Here is a 19,779-nt window from a genome sequence, read left to right as displayed (position 1 = left end):
AAATGTATATGTATGTACCTGAACAGATTCTTTCCTAACAGTGCCTTTTAACACGGCAGCAACTTTGCTGATTAAAATTGAACAGGAAGAGAAAATAAACAGTATTTATCTTCATTTCACTGCCCGCTGTTACTCCAGTTTGTCAGCTAATGGCCAACTAGTTCTACTTGTTCTACTTAGTGTTGGGTCCTTCGCGAACGATTCGTTCAAAAAGAACAAATCTTTTCAGTGAACGCGAGTGAATGGGTCACTTCCTGAAATGATTCGTTCTTTTCTCAGTTCATTTGAGCTCAGCCACACGCATGTTGTCAATCTTCGCCTTTGACCAATCAGCAGCCAACGTCAGATGTAAGCAGGATTTACTGAACATACTGCCAACGCTATTGGCGTTCACGAAGGAATCAGTGATGTAATTTCCCATTCACCAACGATTCGGTGAATGAACGGGTCGCCGCGGGAATCAGTGATGTCATTTCCCGTTCACCAACGATTCGGTGAGTGAACGTGTCGCTGCCATTTCTCGTTCACGCGAACGAGAATTCCATGCAGTCAGTGAGTGAACTGAGTTTTGCTATGAATGATTCGCGATTCGCCAAGGAAGGAACCACTCACCAACACCACTCCTTTCGCGCTCGCGGGGACAAGCTTTCTTTGGCATCCGTTTCTCCAAACTAACAGCTAATGTTAAGCCCATCCAAGTACCGGGGTAAGCGCATGAAAACAAATAAGAGCTCTGACAAACTTAAAGTCCCTCGCCAGATCGTTATGAAGCTGAATGATTGGGTGAACGATTCTTTTGACCGATTCTTTTTGATGAACTGATTCTAATGATTCAGTTCACTTAACTGTTATGAGCACCACTAGTTCTACTACATACTACATACCACCTAATACAATAAGCTAGTGCATAGCTCCCTCGGCTGTTGAACTCCTCCACCTGCAGTCACATCCTGTTAATGGCAAATGTATTGTATTGTATTGTATTGTATTGTAACTCTGGTTAGAGCATCCCTAGCGGTGAAAGAAAAATCCACAGAATAGCCGTACCGGACTAGGAAAAAAGTTGTGGTTTATAGTCGGGAAACTACGGTATGTGTAATCTAGTCTCAGTATGAATGCAATCTAGTCTCAGTATGAATACATCTGCTCTGTTATGGTCTCAGGCTTTTGTTAAAAGAATATTGGGGAGTAAACAGAATTATGAAGACCAAGTAACAAACCAGACAGGTCCGGGACAAAGTTGTGGAGAATTTTAAACCAGGATTAGGATATAAAAAGATTTCACAAGCTTTAACCATCTCGCGGTGCACTTTTTATCAGACCACTGCAAACCTACCAAGACTAGGACAAGAAGAGCACTGATCAGGGATGCAGTCAAGAGGCCCTCGATCACTCTGGATGAGTTGCAGAGATCCGCAACTGAGGTGGGTGAATCTGTCCATAGTACCATTAGTCTAACTATTAATAACTATTAGTCGCACACTGAGCAAATCTGGCCTTTTTTGGAAGATTGGCAAGAAGAAAGCCTTTTCTCAAAGACCAACATAAAATGTCCCGTTTGAAGTTTGCCAATTAGCCACCTGGGAGACACACCAAACATGTGGAAGAACGTGCTCTGGTCAGATGAGACCAAAATGGATCTTTTTGGGCTAATTGCAAAACATTTGGCGTAAGAGTAACACTGCACATCACCCTAAAAAACACCATGTCCACTGTCAAACATGGTGCTGGCAGCAGCATGGGCTTGGGCTGTTTTTCTTTTCTTCTTTTCTTCAGCCGAGGCAGAGAAGATACTTACGAGTTGATGGGAAGATGGATGGAGCAACGAAGAATTTCATCGATCCATGTTAAACAAACAATCCAATCCAGCGAACCTTACTATTTTCACAGCTTTAAATTGGCTAGAATTGCATAAAAATTACAGACAAAGTAGTGACGGACCATTAGAATCGATTTGCGGAAAAAAATGAATTTGACTATATTTGAACTTCTGAGGTTTTCGGCTGACAGCGACAATATACAATTTTAGTTATTTGTTATTTTAGAGTTTCACGCTGGTACGCATCTTTAAATTCGCTGCCATTGACGGCTAGTGATGTCAAATATGCATTATAACTAGAATTGTTGGCAGTGAATGAGACTATCATTCAGCTTATGGAATGGTCGAAGCTAGGAAGGCTAACCGCTATGTTCTTCCGCAACTGTCTATTTTTTGTAATTCTTGACTGCGCAGAAATATGAAGACTCACTTTATCGCCATGTTGAGTAGAAATGTCGCTGCTCAATATGTCGTTATTACTTTGGCCTTGAAGTGCAAAACACAACAAATACACACACACAAAACAGAAAATTGAATGCAACAGCAAAGAAATAATAAAAACAGACATCAGCTAACACAACTAATTAAAAAACAATAAACAACAGGAAAAAAAAACAACTAATCAACTATCAAAATTAAAAACACAAGAACAAAAAAAAACATAACAACTGCAAATTAAACAATCATAACGAATCATAATCACAAAAGGTGAAGAAGGGGTGGAAAAAACACAAAAACAAATCATCACAACAGCAAAAAAAACCCCCCCAAAAAACATAAACAAACACTACTCACTACTGTAAATGAAAAACCACATGAAAAAAAGACGCCATGACCTACCAGACGATGTGGGTAGGTCATATAGGAGATCACATTTGTCGGACGAGAGGGACACGCTGATTGACTGCCTCTCATTCCAAAAGCAGGGACCCCCCCCCCCCCCCCCCCATCCCCGTCAGCTCGTGACGACCGCCCCTGTCGCCGACTACGACTGAAGACTCGTCGATGACAACGTTTTAGCGCACGTCAATCAAACATCCGCCAGACTGATTACAACTGTTGGTTGCATTGATGTGAAAGAAATACCTTAATTGAGGTGAATAATTTTCACTTTTTTGAGCTTTAGTATTGGAAAAATGATTACATGAAAGTTTAGTGAGTCCCAGCAGAATTATAGCTAACGGCACGTGGTGTAATTCAATAGGAAATAAATGCCATCAGTTCTAGTTCGTTTTCCCACTATTAAGAGCCCCAAATCAATTAAACTCACGTCTAGTATCTATCATGCTTTGTCTTAAATCCTTAATTTTGCATAAATCTTAATCGATCCAGCAGGAGCTTTTTAAAAGGACAATATTACACACGTCCAAAATTTGTAAATAGCGCCTGGGGAAGGCCCTTTCTGTTCCAACAAGACTGTGCCCCAGTATTAAAAGCAAGGTCCATAAAGGCTCGCTTAGATGCATTGAGCCCAACCCCGTTAAAAAAAAAAAAAGTGGAATGAACTACAACAGGCAGGAAGGCAGGTCGTACAAAGATGAATGGGCAAAATGCTCAAATGGTTGCTAACACCTGCGCCTTTGCTGCCCTCTAACGGTAAAAGAAGGAACGTCACCAAGTATCATGAACGTAGACAGTTATGACTTTTATTGTTTATATTAAACCAAAGGGGTAAGCACTAAACATATATTAAAAACCAAGACAGTTTACTTTTAAGTGAGGAACAATGAAGACGCAGATCAAATTACAAAATAAGTAGTAACACTAGTGGACATTTCTTTAAATAACAGAACTGTACATAATGTGTCGCTAAGAAGTAAGACACGCTCAAAAAAGTGATAGTAAGTTGACAGAAAAAAAAAATCACAGGCAGCTGATACAACTATCAGGAAGCGGTGGCTAGCTGGAATATAAAAAGTACAAATACATATGTAAGGCAGCAGAAGGTAGGCATTGAGAGAGAATGCCGGAAACAGGAAGGGGACAGACAGAAATACACTTTAGACACATTTAGACATAAAGAAAAAAATAAACAGAAAAGCGGCTCCATCACTCACAGTGACCCCACTGTCTAACGGTGTTTGCAACATAGCCAGAAGCTCAAACTAAATATAGACTCTGATAAACAAATCTCAACAACCCCCTTCATTTTCGACAACATATCATAAGTTGAAGCTCTTCTGTACCCGTGCGTCCACCCGTCTGACTGAAAAAGTCAAAGGCAAACAGTGCCATTAAGAGGAGTTCCAAATTTGCTGCCCTTCCCAATGGCACTGCAAACGATGCAGTTCTCCAGCTGGTGACACCCTGAAAGAGCAGACTGAACGACAAACACTGTGGACACTGGACACATGTAATATTGTGGCTTCACAATATGTTCTGCCCTTAGAAAAAATAACCTGCATGGTTAGTTACACTGCATAGTGTGCGTGAAGCACCTGCTCAACACGTTGGGGGCGGGGGGATGGGGTTAACGGAAAACAATTGCATAGCTAAAAGAGCAAAGCCAGAAAAACGCTCTTTATCCTTTTAGAATTAACGATATTAAAAATATAGCTCTTTGAATTGCAGTCCCTGACATGCAGTGAAACAGGCAGCGGGGGCACTCAATGCCCGAAATGCTTTCTCATAATCAGCTGCATATAAAAACATCTCAATGTTCTCAAGTCTCTATCTATCTATCCATCCATCCATATACACTGTATATATATTTATATATCCTCTATTTTGACCATAGAAAATCAATAGTTGCTCAATTGAAGTGGTGCGCTAAATTCTCATTACCGTAAATTAATTTACACGAGTCTCATCTTCATTCAACTTCTTTGGGTTGTCATGTAAAAAAAAAAAAAAAAAAGAACACTCGAGCAAGGTGTAAGACACCGTGTTCCAATCAGTGCAAAAGACATGAAGTGCAATGTTACATGGTGTCCCATGTCCACGTGAGTCGTGTGCACTCGCTCACTTTGTCTTTTGAGCCACACACGGCGGGGGTTTACTGTACTGCAAACACAAGTGATCCACAGCAGTACGGCGCATGCCCTTTCTTAAAACATTTTTCAACACAGTGCAAGCGCCAGTACAAGTTGGTACAAAACTCGAAATACAATACACTGATGTAGTAATAATAATAATAATGATGATATAAAAACATGTCAAAATGTTATTTTCATCTTTTAAAATTGATGCATACGTGTCCCCGCTGTGGGGACATCGCCGTTTTGCAGCACAAATTTTGAGTTCTTATAAATCCAAACAACTGCATTCTTCAGTAACATGTACTTCAAATATCTTTGTAAACAGTTTGCCCTTTTTTGTTTTGTAGCACATTCTAATCCTACTAAAATTGCAACGTGTATATTAGTATATCTCTGTGGCAAAATCATCTGTTCTCCACTCCGAATAACATCTGCGATGCTCCTACTCTTTTTCCTTCCGCGATTGTTCGAGAGCGTGAAGCAGTTTGATACCTCAGCTGGAAGGAAGCGGATGTTTACCTCGGTCACACGCCGCTGCTCCAGCAGAGAACCTCTCATCTGACATTCGCTCACCTACAGGAGCTGTGAGAAAAGTCAATTGTGTGTCGGCATCTTTGCTGCTCGTCGGCACAGTAATGGGACCGACGTGCTATGTAACCGTGGCAGCGATGCTGCCATGGCGACGAGGGGATGGCGGGGGGAGGGAAGGATGGCCCAGACTCCTCAATGGATCAGCTCACATGTTTGGTTCAGGACTTTTTGATTCCCATGACGACCAATCTCTGACAAATATGCGCTTCAGCAAGTGCGAGGCTGCCTTTGCACGGAGCGGGTGGAAACCGTGTTTCTTCAACATCCAACTTCCTCAAAAGCGTTTGCGTTCGTCTCGATGTGCACGGTGTCCACATCCTTCACATTTGATGATTTTTAGTGGCAGTCAATGCATGCGCGGTCGCCCTATTGAATACATGCATATCCAGATGCATGCGCTTTGCTCTTTCCACTGCAAATGTGACTGTGTGCATGTGTGTGTGCTGATATTTGCAAGGGAGGGGGATAACATGCCCCTTTCAGAGTCTGTCACTCCGGAAAGTGTCCTCCACAGATGGGTCTGGCAGCACCATGTCAGGATCGCTGAGCATGCTCAGACCGTCCAGGCTGAGGGGTTCAATGTGCAGCTCGTCTTCCAGCGGGAAGCTTCCTTCCGAGTCGAAACATTCCGGCACCGTCGACAGCACACCGCCGATGTCTTTTGACAGACTGGGGTTGGACTCATCTGTAGGGAGAGAGGGTGACGAGTAAGGCTGGTTCAAAGACATTTCCACTTAGTCATACTGTCTCACTGGTACTCACATTTTACTGTAAATGGCACTCTTAGCTATTTACGAAGTAGCCTAGAAAGAACCATTGTTGGTTCATAAAACAAATGTAGAAACACCAAAGGCACAAAGCCTCATCGGTAATTTCATCCGATCAGCGACCATGCTCTGGGGGGAGGGGCACCATCACATCTTATTATGCTTCATGGTCTCTCGTGCCCTTGCGTGTTATTTATTGACAGCGAGTTCACTCTGTAAAGGAGGATATTTTCTTTGCCATTTGTGCAGAATACATCAATGCTTGTGGAGTTGGACATCGGACACAAGATGTGTTCATAATAAAAGCAGTGTTTAAAAATAACATGTGAAGCTCAAAATCCTCCTTCTTGAGCCGTCACCTCATAGTTGTGGAGAAGTTTGTGCGTGCCAATGACGCTTGGAGCTAAACCGTCTGGGGCTTTCACCCATGTAATACGGGTCCTACGTGAGGGACCAGACCAAGGACGGCCCTTTTGATGAATACAAACATTGAACTTGGTTTTCCCTTAACCGGACATGGGTCACCAGGGACCCCCTCCGGAGGCAGGCTTGGAGGTGGGGCTCGATGGTGAGCGCCTGGTGTGCACTGGTCCACACAATGGCACAGCCCGAAAATGCAACGTGTCCCCCTTTCCATGGGCTCACCATCTGTGGGAGGGGCCAAGGGGGTCAAACGGAAGCCCGGCCTATAGGCAATTACCATTTGGTCCGGCCGGACCGGATAGATGGACAGTGGAAGGGTACTCCGGCTGCACGCGGAAGACAATAAACGGACTGGGAAATTTTAGTAAAATGCCCAACTGTGCTAATTACTTTTGGCCCATTTTGTCATCTTACATCTGTGACCGTCACATCCAACATTTGGGTGCACACTTACCTACTGATAGAGGTTAGTCATGAAATTGAAGTTGGACTTTTTGCACCATTACAATATTGAACTAAAGGTAGTCATCGTATCTTCCGCTCCTTGAAATACACGTTAATGCTCAGTAGTACACATGGCACTTTAAATATATTATGGCACTTTAAATATATTAGCCTCCTAACTGTGATCATTTTTAATGGGCATAAATACAGCTGAAACAGGTAGCCTTTAACGTAACATTTTATTCACATTATAATCATTATAGTCGTCGTAAAAATGTTTTTGGGGGCATGTGGGGTAAGACACAATATGCCCCTGTTCTGCGGCCCAAGCTTTTGTCCTTCACGTCAAGTCAAACATTTAGGGGTGGGGTGTATTCATCTTTTTAATGATTATTTCATGAACACAGGATTAATCAGAAAATCGTGTTGACACTAGCAGGGCACATAGAAGATAATGAAAAGAAAACATTTGACTTGACTTTCCCTTAAATGCATTTTTTTTGTCCTTGCATTACTTTTACTTTTGTACTTCAAAGCGAAAGTCAACCCAAACATATATAAGAATATGTTCTATGCAGGCCCACTAGTTGAAACACAGCATTCTGATTAATATTTTGTTTGTGGAATATGAGTTAACCCATTAAGGACTAAAGCGCCTGTCTCAACAGCTCCCCAAAACCTAAGGTCGCCTTTGGAATTACCCTTGAAAACCTGAAGTTTTCCCAGAAATTCAACACTTACAAAATGATTAATATCCCAGCCCATGTAACACGAAGCATGAAGCACTATTTTGATTAAAATAAATAAATAAATAACTCGAGTGGTAATTATCATCCCTATTCTGTTACAAAGACGTCAATATCGCCATTGTCTACAAACCTTATCATATCACATTCGACTGGTTCCACTGGTCGTTCGCGTCGTCTATATAGCACTGCCGTTACTTATCAGAGCTCCCGGCGATCGAGGGCGTCCGCCTTTAGCCTACGGCTCGAAAAAAATTCCAAGACATCGTCCGCGGTCTCGCGACACTGTCACATGCATATTCTGATGCATTAAATTGGATAAGAGACGGAGAATTGCATTAAAAAACGAAAGTGACGCATCCGCTCTCCTGGCTTTAGAGGTAGCAAGATGCAACAGCGCTCCCGGCTCTAGTGGTAGAAACGCGGTTATGCGCTCCCGCCCTTAATGCGTTAAGCAACAAAATCCACCTGTTTTTAGCCATCTCTGGGGGCGACCATTTTGTCACTTCTGTCGACTGAAAATGACATTACAGTTGCTCAGGGTTTAGATAACGACTAATCATAGCTCAGATTCAGAAAACAGGTGAGCCGTGATTGGTCATTGCCTGAGCCCTGAACAATTTTGATGTCATTTTTAGCCGACAGCTAAAGTGACAAAATTGCTGCCCCTGAGATGGATACAAACAGATGGATTTTGCTGCTTAATTCATATTCCAAGAATGCAATATTCATCAGAATGCCGTGTCTAGAATAGTGGAACATATTATTGTAAAGAAAGTTTTTGTGTTGACTTCCCCTTTAAGTAGACTCTAGATCACTCAACAGTGCAGTTAATAATACATGTGAAAAGTTGTCAACATTTTTAACATGATGGTGCGTTTTAAAACCTACCAAACCTTCACATAAATGTATTTCTTTAAAAAAAAAAAAAAAAAGGTACAGAACGGCCATGGGCTTTGGCACCTTAAAATGCCAACTGGTTCTTATGTATTTCTTTTATGCCTGAATGTAACATTATTCACTGTATGATTGTGTTTTAGTTTCATCCGGTTACTTTCTGCAGAAGCCTGATGGTGAACACTCACCAGTAAGTATGATGTTGGGCAGTCCTCCGCTGCAGTTGGAGTACAGCATGTTTGAAGCCATGTGCATGGGGTCATGCAGGTTGCCATAGCTGCCCCCCAGCCCTGCGAGGGCCGAGTGGGAGGAATACAGAGAGGACGGGGAAGGATCGAAGCAAGAGCCACCTGCTGTGGAGTTCACTGCATTTTCCAAGAAACTGAACTGGTCCGACTAGCCAGCGGAGAGGGCAAAAAGCAGAAAACAAAGTGTCTTAGTATTCATGCGTCCTATCACAATTTATAACCATGATAATATTCATTAAAAACATTATTCATCCATATGATGCATCCTATTTTTGTTTTGCTCTACTGGCTTCCTTTAGCTTGAGGATTTTTTTTTTTAATTAAACATTTTCATGGTTCAAACGTCCATCAATTTACATTTCACCATTCTCATCCATAAATCCAAAAATTACAGTTGTGGCTAGACAATATACGCAACTGTACCTTAACTTATAGCTATGAATATTTGGTCTTTCCACCACTGTATACAAGATAGTAATTAACACTCCCTAGAAAGGGAATGATGCAGTGCGTCTTTATGACATCAAACAAAAAAGCTATAAAGTTGAAATAACGATGGGATGAATCCAAAGTGATTCACAATCTAACATTAGATGGTCATTCTGGTGTAATATACTTGATTCATGTCCCCTTTTAGTCAGAAACATACTTGTTGCATTTATTGCAAAAGTAATGCTTTCCATCTTGAAAATGTCATTATGTCAATCCATTCATCCATCGCAGGTTTTGCTAGTCTTGAACACCTCCTTGTAATGACTTTCCTACAGACAGCACTAAGAATGTGAAACAGGTATTCGTGATTGGAAGAAAAATGTCCTGGTGGCAGAGCCAACAGATATAGAGAAACAAAATTAAATGGAAAATATTTGAAGAATATTTGTAGCAAATGCTGAGAGACCTCTTGCCAAAAAGGTAAGCATACTGAGCATGACCAAAATACCGGTATGTGAAAATGATTGGTGGCATTTGCCTCAGTGCATCCACATTGTCTCCAACATGCAGATGAGTTTGTATGGAGTGTCTTTTTAGAGCTGGCGTTCTAAAGAATCTTGGTCTTCGTCCCTCCAAAATATATCTCCGGATAAGTTTGTTCCGCTCCTGAAAATGTTGACTAGATATATGAATTGGACTGGATTGAAAGAGATACAAAATCCTCCGGGGAATAATCATTTGAACTGATTCAACCTGTGACCCCAAATTAAGAAAAGGTACAATCTCCTTATGTCTTCACCAATTCTGTTGTTCAGGGGGACAAAGTTGAGTGAGAACAGGTTAACAATTTGCTAAGTCTTTACTATATTTACCTCCAGATAAATATCTTTTTTTAGGCCTTTTCATTACGTTTTTATCAAAGTAATCATTGGAATCTCATTATTTGTACTTGTATTCCTTCTTAAAAAGGTTTTAGGGTAACTTTTTTTTCCTGTGTTCCTTAGACTTTAAGTCTACGTATATTTCTCTCTTCTTGAGCGACTCTTCAGGTCCGTCAGCCTTTCATTCAGGTGAAATTGAGTTAAACCAGTGGTCCCATATTGGGGCCCCAAAGATTAAAGCAAAAAAAACAAAAACAAAACTAACAGTACTTCCAGTTTATTTATTATCTGAGGCTGAAATTAATTTAGTTTGAAAAGTGACCGAATTCTCTGTGTTAGATACAATACCAGGAGACCAACTTGAAATGGATTTACGGCAACAGGTGATTCCCGTGCGAATGAAGCCCGCTCTGCACCGTATGCGGCGAGTGGCTCTCCTATGAATCAATGAAGCCTTCAAAACTGATTCATCAGCAAATCCACGTGCCTTGAGAGCGCCATACTTGATGGCTAACCACATTGCTAAGGCTAAAAAGTCATTCCATTTCGGTGAAAACCCCCCAGTGGATTTGCATTTGTTGTTGTAGCATTGCAGTCACCCTCACCCAATTCACGATGTTCCCAAAGTCCCATGTTGCCCAAAGTTGCTACCGTACAGGGAGGCAACCCCGCTCTAATGGTGCATCGACACTATTGCCGCTTTTCCATTTGCCCGTTTTCTACATCGAGACAGCCTTGCTTGGCCCAAGTGGTGGCTTTTCCATTAGACTGTTTTTTGGCGCTGAGCAGTTACAATGGGACCACTTTTCAGAATAATTTCGGAGGTGGACTCACTATGATCAGCATTATTGTAATTTTTTGAAAACAGGTATTTATGTTAAGTGAAGCCAATAAATACTATCTTTATTTTAGTTTTCGGAAAAAAAACTTTATTATTAAACAGTACTGTTAAAAAAGCACTCCCAATATATATTGGCGGAACCGGTTGTCATTTTTATGTTGATGAGGTGTTGTCGGCAGCAGTTTAATGTAACTGATGAAGCAATTTGTAATCTAAAATTGTTATTTTTAAAATAAAATTTTCAGTAAACTTAAGTTACTTTTTCTAGGTAACAGTAGCAACGCTGCCCGCAATCGTAATCAGGCGAACAGTTTCCATGCATGTGGCTATATAACTTAAACAGATCATTTTCTTCCATACATGTTGACAGTTTACTTCTCAATACTGCTACTTATTGGCAGAACAAGTGTGTGTCCATAGTTACTGGCCTACCTGGTACGGGAGGGTTTTGTTGTGGCGACTGGTGAACTGTTGCTCCATGAATGTGTCACTGAAGAGTGGCCCAAAAGTGTTGTGCTGTAAGGAACGGATTGTGACATTGTTGATAAAAAATCATTTATTTTTAACTGTACGATGAAAAGTGTAATATTGTATATGGAGACCATCTTTCTGGCACTGACTTGGCTTGGGTTGAAATCCAGTGCGACGCTTTGCAGAGGAGAAAGTGGCTGATGCTGATGTTGATGTTGATGCTGATGCTGGTGCTGCTGGTGCTGGTGCTGCTGCTGCTGCTGGCACTGATGCGCCTGGTCCACTGCATGCTGGGCTTGTTGGTAGAATGGATAGGGTGGGGGTGGCTCCCTTGGCATGTTGCTGGTATCTAAAGCAACTCCCTACATAATAAAAAGAAGCCGTCAGGGGTTGCTAGTGAATGGCTAGAAGTTAATCAAGACTTAAATAGGGAATTCTCAATTTACAGTGGGCCCCACATACAAGGTTTTGATATTCTGCCCAAAGTATTTTCAAACAAATAGTCACTATAAAGTCCTCACCTGGCTTCACTCCTACCTCACACACAAGAAACAATTTATCCACATCAACAACCGCTCCTAATCCACTGTCCCCTTGTCCCATGGTGGCCCCCAGGGTTCTGTGCTCGGTCCTCTTCTCTTAATCGTCTACCTTCTCCCCCTCGGTTAAATTATCCGTCACCACGGTCTCCGCTTTCACTGCTCCGCCGATGACGTCCAATTGTACATCTCCACTAAATCCATCACCTCTACTATCCACTCCATTCTGTCCAACTGTCTTTCCAATATTAAATCCTGGATGCAAACAAACTTTCTTTTCCTCAATTGCTCCAAGTCCCACCTGCTGATAATTGGCCCAAACTCCCTCACACAAACTGCCTCCAACTTCAACCTTACTCTAAACAACGCCACCCTGTCCGCCTCCTCTCACTGCCGCAACCTTGGTGTCCTCTGACAATAATCTTTCTTTTGATCAACACATTACCCAAATCACCAAAACCGCTTTCTTTCACCTCAGGAACATTTCTCGTCTCCGCCCCTCACTTTCCTGCACTGCCGCTCAGACCCTCACCCATGCCTTCATCACCTCCCGCCTTGACTACTGTAATAGCATCCTCTAGGGCACAAGCTCCAAACTCCTCCATAAACTACAATGCATCCAGAATGCTGGGTCGCCTTCTCACGCGCACCCGTTCCCGTGATCATATCACTCCCATCCTCAAAAACCTCCACTGGCTCCCCGTTCCCCACCGCATCCAATTTAAACTCCTCCTACTCACCTCCAAAGCCCTTCACAACCAGGGCCCCCTTCTACCGCTCCAATCTTCTCCACTCACAAGGATCGCAGTCCTTCCCGCACCCTCCGCTCCTCAAACCGAACTTCCTTGCCAGCCCCCCGACCAAGTACAAAACCTGGGGGGACCGAGCCTTCTCTGTTGCCGCCCCCACCCTCTGGAACTCCCTTCCACAACACATTCGTAATTGTGCAGACCTCACATCCTTCAAAACACTCCTCAAGACTCACCTATTCCGCCATGCCTTTTAACATCACTTAATCTTTGCTATTTTTCCTTCTGTCGGTTGTAACTGTTTCTGTTTTAACAGCAGGTTTTATTTTATTCAATTATTCTTGTTGTGAAGCGTCTTTGAGTGATATGAAAAGCGCTATGCAAATAAAATGCATTATTATTATTATTATTATGTCTTTACTACAGCATTAGCATATGTTTGTGACTGACGACCTCCCACCATCTGTGCAAATTCAGGTAACACTAACATTGAAGGGAACTCTGTCGTAACCACCCCCACACCGATCCCCAATGGCCTTTAAGGTCTGACTTCTATAATCATATACTTTCACATCAGAAATACAATTCTACACTGCTTTTGCCATGGTAGAGATTTGTAAACAAAGGCCGGATGACTTTAAATCAACATAAACACCTTTGTGGTTTAATTATGCTGTTAGATTTGAGTATTTTCACTCAAGTAAATATGATAGTGTTTATTAAAATGCCTGGTATGTGTACCTGCGTGATGGGAGACAATGATGGAGACATGGTGGGAGACAGCTGCTTAGACAGACCCCTACGCTGCTCAGCACCAGGAGACAGGGTGAGGGGGCTGATGGGTGCTGGTCTTCGCCGAGGGGAGTTACCAGAAAGACGCAGAGAGGAATTTATGGAGGGATTGCTGAGAGAAGACTGCATCTGGCAGTTGTTGAGGGAAGCTTGAATTGTGGGATTACTCAGAGAAGAAGAGAGCCCTGAAAACAACAACAACAACAACACGCATAAGACATCAAACTATTGATTAGCCAGATTAAAAGGGCTAAACTGAGTCATCTTTCCTTCAAGTGTTATGGAGTAGTTGGCCTTTGTTTGTAAAACAAGTTGTCGAGGTCAGATGGAAATAGATGTATCAGATATGTAAATATAATGGAGGTCATGTCAAGGTGGGCCTGTGTAACACACTTATGATATTCAACAAACAAGACGAATTTCACCAGGAGCAAATTGCAAAAATATCAATCAACAGCTTTGTACTCAGAAAAGTGACTTGAAACCTAGGCAACTGAAGGCCTTTGGAATTCAAGATTTTTGGCTGCTACAGTTTAATGCATTATGTATTACATTTGTGGCATGCTTTCCGAATCAGAATCATTTATTAATGGCCACACAACAGAGTTGGTGGAATTTGTTTTCAGTACAGCAGTTTCCAACACCACACCAAAGACACCAGGCCATACTGTGTCATTGGGTATCTTTACTGCGTGATTGGGAGGAGAGTAAGACATCCAAAATGAGAAAACAGAGGCAAACTGAGTGAGGACAAAAGAGCTCATTGTAGGGACCAATGGGTCAAAAGTTCCTGTGTCTCTGCTCAATCAGCCTGAACTGTGCTCAGCCACACATAGACAACCTACAGAGACTCAGAGGGAGCAGGCGTGGCAGCCAAAGTACAAAGTGAGAACGTTTGTGACAGAGAGATCATTCACTGAGCTTTCCATAACACATAGTCGGCTGGCAGAGATAAACATCTCAAGCTCAAAAATGTGAGCAGTGAATTCAGTGTGAAGGCAGTCAGCTTTGGCAGAAACTAGTTGGAAGGAGAGGAAATCACCCCCAAATAAGAAAAAAAGGTAAGTAATTGGCTAAACTGTGTCACATGAATTATGGGACTATAAAGGACCAGACACAACATTATTGTTTCTATGGTAGCAGCTCTTTCTCCTGAACGGACGTGGATTGATGTGATCTGGCTACACTCATGTCATGTCATTACAGACATATATTCTTCTTACATTATTGCCGGCACAATTTATCCCGCACTAGAGGCAAGTTGTGCCACAAAACCACGTTTCTTTCCTCAAGCTATATTTCTCAAACAGTTTATTTCAAATCCAAAGTGACTGCTTCGAGGGATGCACAACATCCTAAACTATATGTACCGTATTTTCCGGATTATACGTCGCTCCGGAGTACAGGTAGCACCAGCCATAAAATGCATGCAAGAACAAAAAAAACATATATAAATCGCACTGGAGTATAAGTCGCATTTTTGGAGGAAATTGACTGTGCAAATCATTTACATCAAGCTACGATGGTAACATTTAGCTAACATTTACACATGTAGCATACAAGAAAGTTACGGTAAGATAACTTTAAACTCACCAAAACGGTTGTAGATCGATTAAATAAGTCTTTTATTTATCGTCCGCCATGTAGAATGTCTCCTAGTCTCCTAAAGTATTTATGTATCCATCCATCCATCCATCCATTATCTGTACCGCTTCTCCTCACAAGGGTCGCGGGGCGTGCTGGAGCCTATAGTATTTATGTATTCGGTCGTAATTATCTATGTTAGTCACCTGCGCTCTGCTCCTTACATGTGTGGCTGCATGATGACACGCACACACACAGCCATAGGCACGGCAACTGCCTGTTTGTGGTTCATTCTTGTTCAACCATCATCTGTAAGTAACTTAGACAATTGTGTGGAATGAGCATGCAACATTGATATATGAGCTGAATTGTGGATGACTGTGGGTTGTTGACTGAACATACTCATCGCATCGCTAATGTGTTAATAAATTCACACATAAGTCGCTCCAGAGTATAAGTTACTCTAAGTGCTATAAGTGGTTAATACACTGTATTCAACTGAAAAGTTTATAGGATAATCATGTATTTGAATTAGGGATAGACCGATATGCTTTTTTCAGGGCCAATACCGATTGTTAGTAGTCAAGGCGGCTGATAACAGATATTTGAAGCCGATATCTATTTGTAGAAAAAAGGGGTAAAATGGTGTCAAATTTATGAAAAATAAAAACTCCAACACTTGACTCCATGTAAATGCCTTTAAGCCCATGTTTATTTAAAAACCATAGTGATTTACAAGATGTTAACGCTTTTCTAGATCTTAAAAAATAGACAACTTTGTTTTAAGTCTCACAAAAAAGTGCAGGGAGCTTCCAGGGCTCAGCTGCATTTCTTATAGTTCAATGAAAACAAACATCTCCTGACAGTAAATAGTTTTCTAAAAATCCACTATAAATGAAATGTTTATCTTTCACACATCTTTGTTTTAAATTTCAAAAACATAAAAGTGAATCCTCAACGCAGCTACTAGCCAGAAAAATAAGCATGTTTCCAAGACCGGACTTTCACATCCAGTACTTTGCCGTCAATTTTTGCACCATGTACAGCACTTGGAGCGGTGGTTGTTTTAAAGTGCTCGATAAATAAAGTTGAGTTTAGCTTTGGCATGACATGGCTTACACACAGACACGCATACACTGGCACTCACATCTTACTTTTAGCACCATTTCCCTATATTATAAGGAACTTTACTTCTCTCAGGAGCCATGTCGTTCACAAAGCAAATTAACTGTTGTGACCTTGGGGGAGTGGTTAGCTTGAGCCGCAAGGCAGCTTACTGTGGTGAGCAGAACTGCCCCTTGTGTTTATATGACATAGAAGGGCTCATAGTAATGTTACAAATGAGTTATAGTAGACTGACATTTACTAAAATTTCGCCAAAGTCTATTGTATTACCATACCTGTCAACTTATACGTTTTCCCCGTATTTTATACGTTTTTTGATCATTTCAAATTGTGTAGGCCGTATAACAATTTTTGTACGGGGAAAAAAAACTCGTTTTTTTTGTTTGACCAATCTCGTCTTGCCCATTTCGGCTTTAATCCGTAGTGTCCGTTAAGGATTCCGACTGCAAACTCCCGCCGACTTTCACGAGCAAAGCCCCCCCCCTCCGTTGAGCGATAAAAACTGTGTAAGATTCTGTATAGAAATGTCCGTTCCGTTTCTCCCACCTCTACCGCTGAGCGATAAATACTGTGTAAGATTATATATAGATACTGTGTAAGATTATATACAGAAATGTACGGGCAAATTACAACTTTTGTAAAATTCAGCACAGTCCGGGGTTGACAGGTATGGAATACCTTGAACTACTAACTCGCTGACTCCCGTCGTGTATGTGCCTGGCTCGTCCAGGAGACACAGAGAGAAAGCGAGCAGGGAGCACACTTGCAGCTTTACGCTGATTGGCTGTTACGCACTGCACAAGGAACCAATCAGATGGTGCTTTGGGCGGGCCAATCAGCCTATGCAGGCAAGGCCAATGGTGCAGAAAACAGAGAGAGAGAAGCACGCTGCAGCAAGCACGAATAAAGTAGTTTTTAATTTATCGGCCTTAAAATGAAAAAAAAAAAAAAAAGCTGATGCCGATAATCGCCAAAATGCCAAATATCAGCCCCGATAATCGGCCCGGCAGATAATCGGTCTATCCCTAATTTGGATAAACAATATTTTTATTTAATACAGTTTACAGCTTGATAACAAGCAGCCAACTGGTTTCCTGTTTCAAGTAATCAACAGTTTTTATTTCTTAAATTCACGCTGTTCATAGTGGTAAACTGTATTTAATTGTACAGAAACATGTTCAGTCGGGCAATTTCAAACAAATACAGATTTTAACTTAAATTTAGCATTTCTTGTACCAAACACATAAGGAATTAAATAAAAAAGGCTTGAACAGCCTTTCTGCAACTTCACTTGTGTATCTTACGTTTTATCATGCAACATATTAAACTAGGTTAATGGGTGTGCCTTTATGAGCTTTGATTAGTTGCGCATACTTTGGGACCCAAATGACTAGCTACGACCCTGCACTGAAGCAGTGATGTCGTATGCCGGCTAACATATCCAAAGTGTGATTGGAGAGATGTTGAGCCAGGCACTTTAGGCCTTAATGGTTTAAGGCCTACTACGCCTGGCGAAACATCTCGCAAAAACCTAAGGGCGACTATAGACTCACCCTCTAAAACCTGAACTTTTCCCGGAAATTCAACACCTACAAAACTATTTATATCTCAGCAAAAAGAAACATAATTCCAAAAGAATTTGAGATCTTAGACACATTGCTTTCACACATTTACTGTTTCAAACAAAAATGTAAAAATTTGTGCTGTCAACAGATTAAAACGTGAAAAATTAATTATGAACTGTAATTGATTTAATTAATCTATTTTTAATCTCACTTAAAAATTGCTGTGAAAAGCCAAAAAGTCCCCCATTGTCTCAATGTATATACCTGTATTTATGGTGTATCTTTTTTTTAATTATCCAGTCATTTACCACCTTGAAGAACTGTTTGGCGCATTTATCAGCCAAGTCCCTGGTTTCTGTTTCTTTCACGACAATCAGTGCAAAATGAGTTGAAGTTCCAGTCGCCATCAATAGTGTCCAGTCACCCCAAAATAATGGTGGTTGCTAGTTTACTATGAGACAGCTGTTCTAACCACAATTGACTGTGTAAGAAAACATGTCACATGGACTCAAGACACCAAAGCCTCATCTGTGCTGCACATTAGATGGAAGAGTGGAAGCTCACTCTGTGCAAACTTGTTTACTTTGCCGAATTAACAACGATCATAAACATATGGCACAATTTAGACCCCTCCAACAGTTGCGTGGTGGGAAAACACCAGTTCACCACGACTAAAAAAAACTCATAAAAAAACATCTTGAGTAAATGGTGGACTTAGCACTTGTGTTCTTTTTTCTGCTTCTGCCATTAAGGCCTAAAGCGCCTGGCTCAACAGCTGCCGAAAACCAAACATCGTCTTTTGAATTACCCTTGAAAACCTGAAGTTTTCCCAGAAATTCAACACCTACAAAATAATTAATATCTCAGCCCCTGTAGCAGATAGAAACATCATTCCAAAATAATTAGAGAGCTTAGACGTGGCTTTCACACAGGCTCGAGATTATTCATCTTTACGCTTTCAATCGAAGATGTCAAAATAAAGTGTCAGTGCAAGACAAGCACTATTTTTAATTTTAAAAATCGAGTGGTAATTACCATCTTCTATTCTGTTACAAAGACGTCGATATCGTCATTGTCTAGAAACACGTATCTTAACCATATATCACGTTCGACTAGTTCCACTGGTTCAAATTCCACAAGCGCGTCGTCTTTTTCACTGCCGTCACTCATTTCAGAGCTCCCGCGATCGACAGCATTCCCCATTATGACACGAAAGAATTCCTGAACACCCTCTGCAGGCTCACGACACCGTCACGCGTATACTCTGATGCATTTCATTGGTTAAGAGATCGAGAATTGGATAAAAAAGAAAATAAGGTATACGCTCTCCAGGCTTCAAGGGTACAAAGACGCAACAGCGTTCCCGGCTCTAGTGGTAGAAACGCGGTTATAATAATGGGTTAAGATTCAGCTCACCCTGTGAATTGCTAATGCCAAGGTGCATCATGGCAGCCGGCAAATTTCCAGTGCTGCTACCTCCACTGAGATTGGGGTATCCACCATTGTCCTCTGGGTCCAACGGAGTTGAGAGAGGGGACGGGAAGTGTAGGTTGGTGAGATCGGGTAGGGAGCCTCCTGTATTTAAGGAACCCTGGTAGTGGGAGAGGCCAGGGTTTTGCTCCGTAGATGGGAAAATACTGCAAGAAAAAAAAACAATCAATTTAAATTTGTTCATTCTGCTTAGCAACAGTTGATTGAGCCCATCCCAGCCAAAAGACGGAACGGGATGGACTGCTCGTCAGTCAATTGCAGGCGATGCATAGAAAAACAACCAGTCATTGACATTAAGACCTATGACTTGAGCATTATGATTCCTTAATAAACCAACCATTAACACACACAGAGAGGTCAGCGCTGGATTTGAAGCCACAACCTTTGTTGCTAACC

General features: G+C 41.6%; 1 protein-coding gene across 5 annotated transcripts in view; it reads right to left on the bottom strand.

Moving 5' to 3' along the window:
• Positions 1–3,438: 3,438 nt before the first annotated feature.
• crtc3 (CREB regulated transcription coactivator 3) overlaps positions 3,439–19,779 on the bottom strand; it is a 69,429-nt gene continuing 53,088 nt past the window's right edge. For all 5 annotated transcript variants that reach the window (XM_086026854.1, XM_086026857.1, XM_086026858.1 and 2 more), the window contains 6 exons: positions 19,309–19,529; positions 13,568–13,803; positions 11,688–11,900; positions 11,500–11,583; positions 8,854–9,061; positions 3,439–6,073 (listed from right to left, as the gene is read on the bottom strand). In XM_086026854.1, the coding sequence (XP_085882980.1) occupies positions 5,868–6,073; positions 8,854–9,061; positions 11,500–11,583; positions 11,688–11,900; positions 13,568–13,803; positions 19,309–19,529 (1,168 nt within the window). In that variant the 3' untranslated portion in view covers positions 3,439–5,867. The remainder of the gene's footprint in view (positions 6,074–8,853; positions 9,062–11,499; positions 11,584–11,687; positions 11,901–13,567; positions 13,804–19,308; positions 19,530–19,779) is intronic.

The sequence above is a fragment of the Filicampus tigris genome, chromosome 3 (assembly GCF_054856515.1).
Source record: "Filicampus tigris isolate MCC_2025a chromosome 3, RoL_Ftig_1.0, whole genome shotgun sequence".
NCBI classification, from domain to species: domain Eukaryota; kingdom Metazoa; phylum Chordata; class Actinopteri; order Syngnathiformes; family Syngnathidae; genus Filicampus; species Filicampus tigris.
This window is presented reverse-complemented; position numbering and strand designations above follow the sequence as displayed.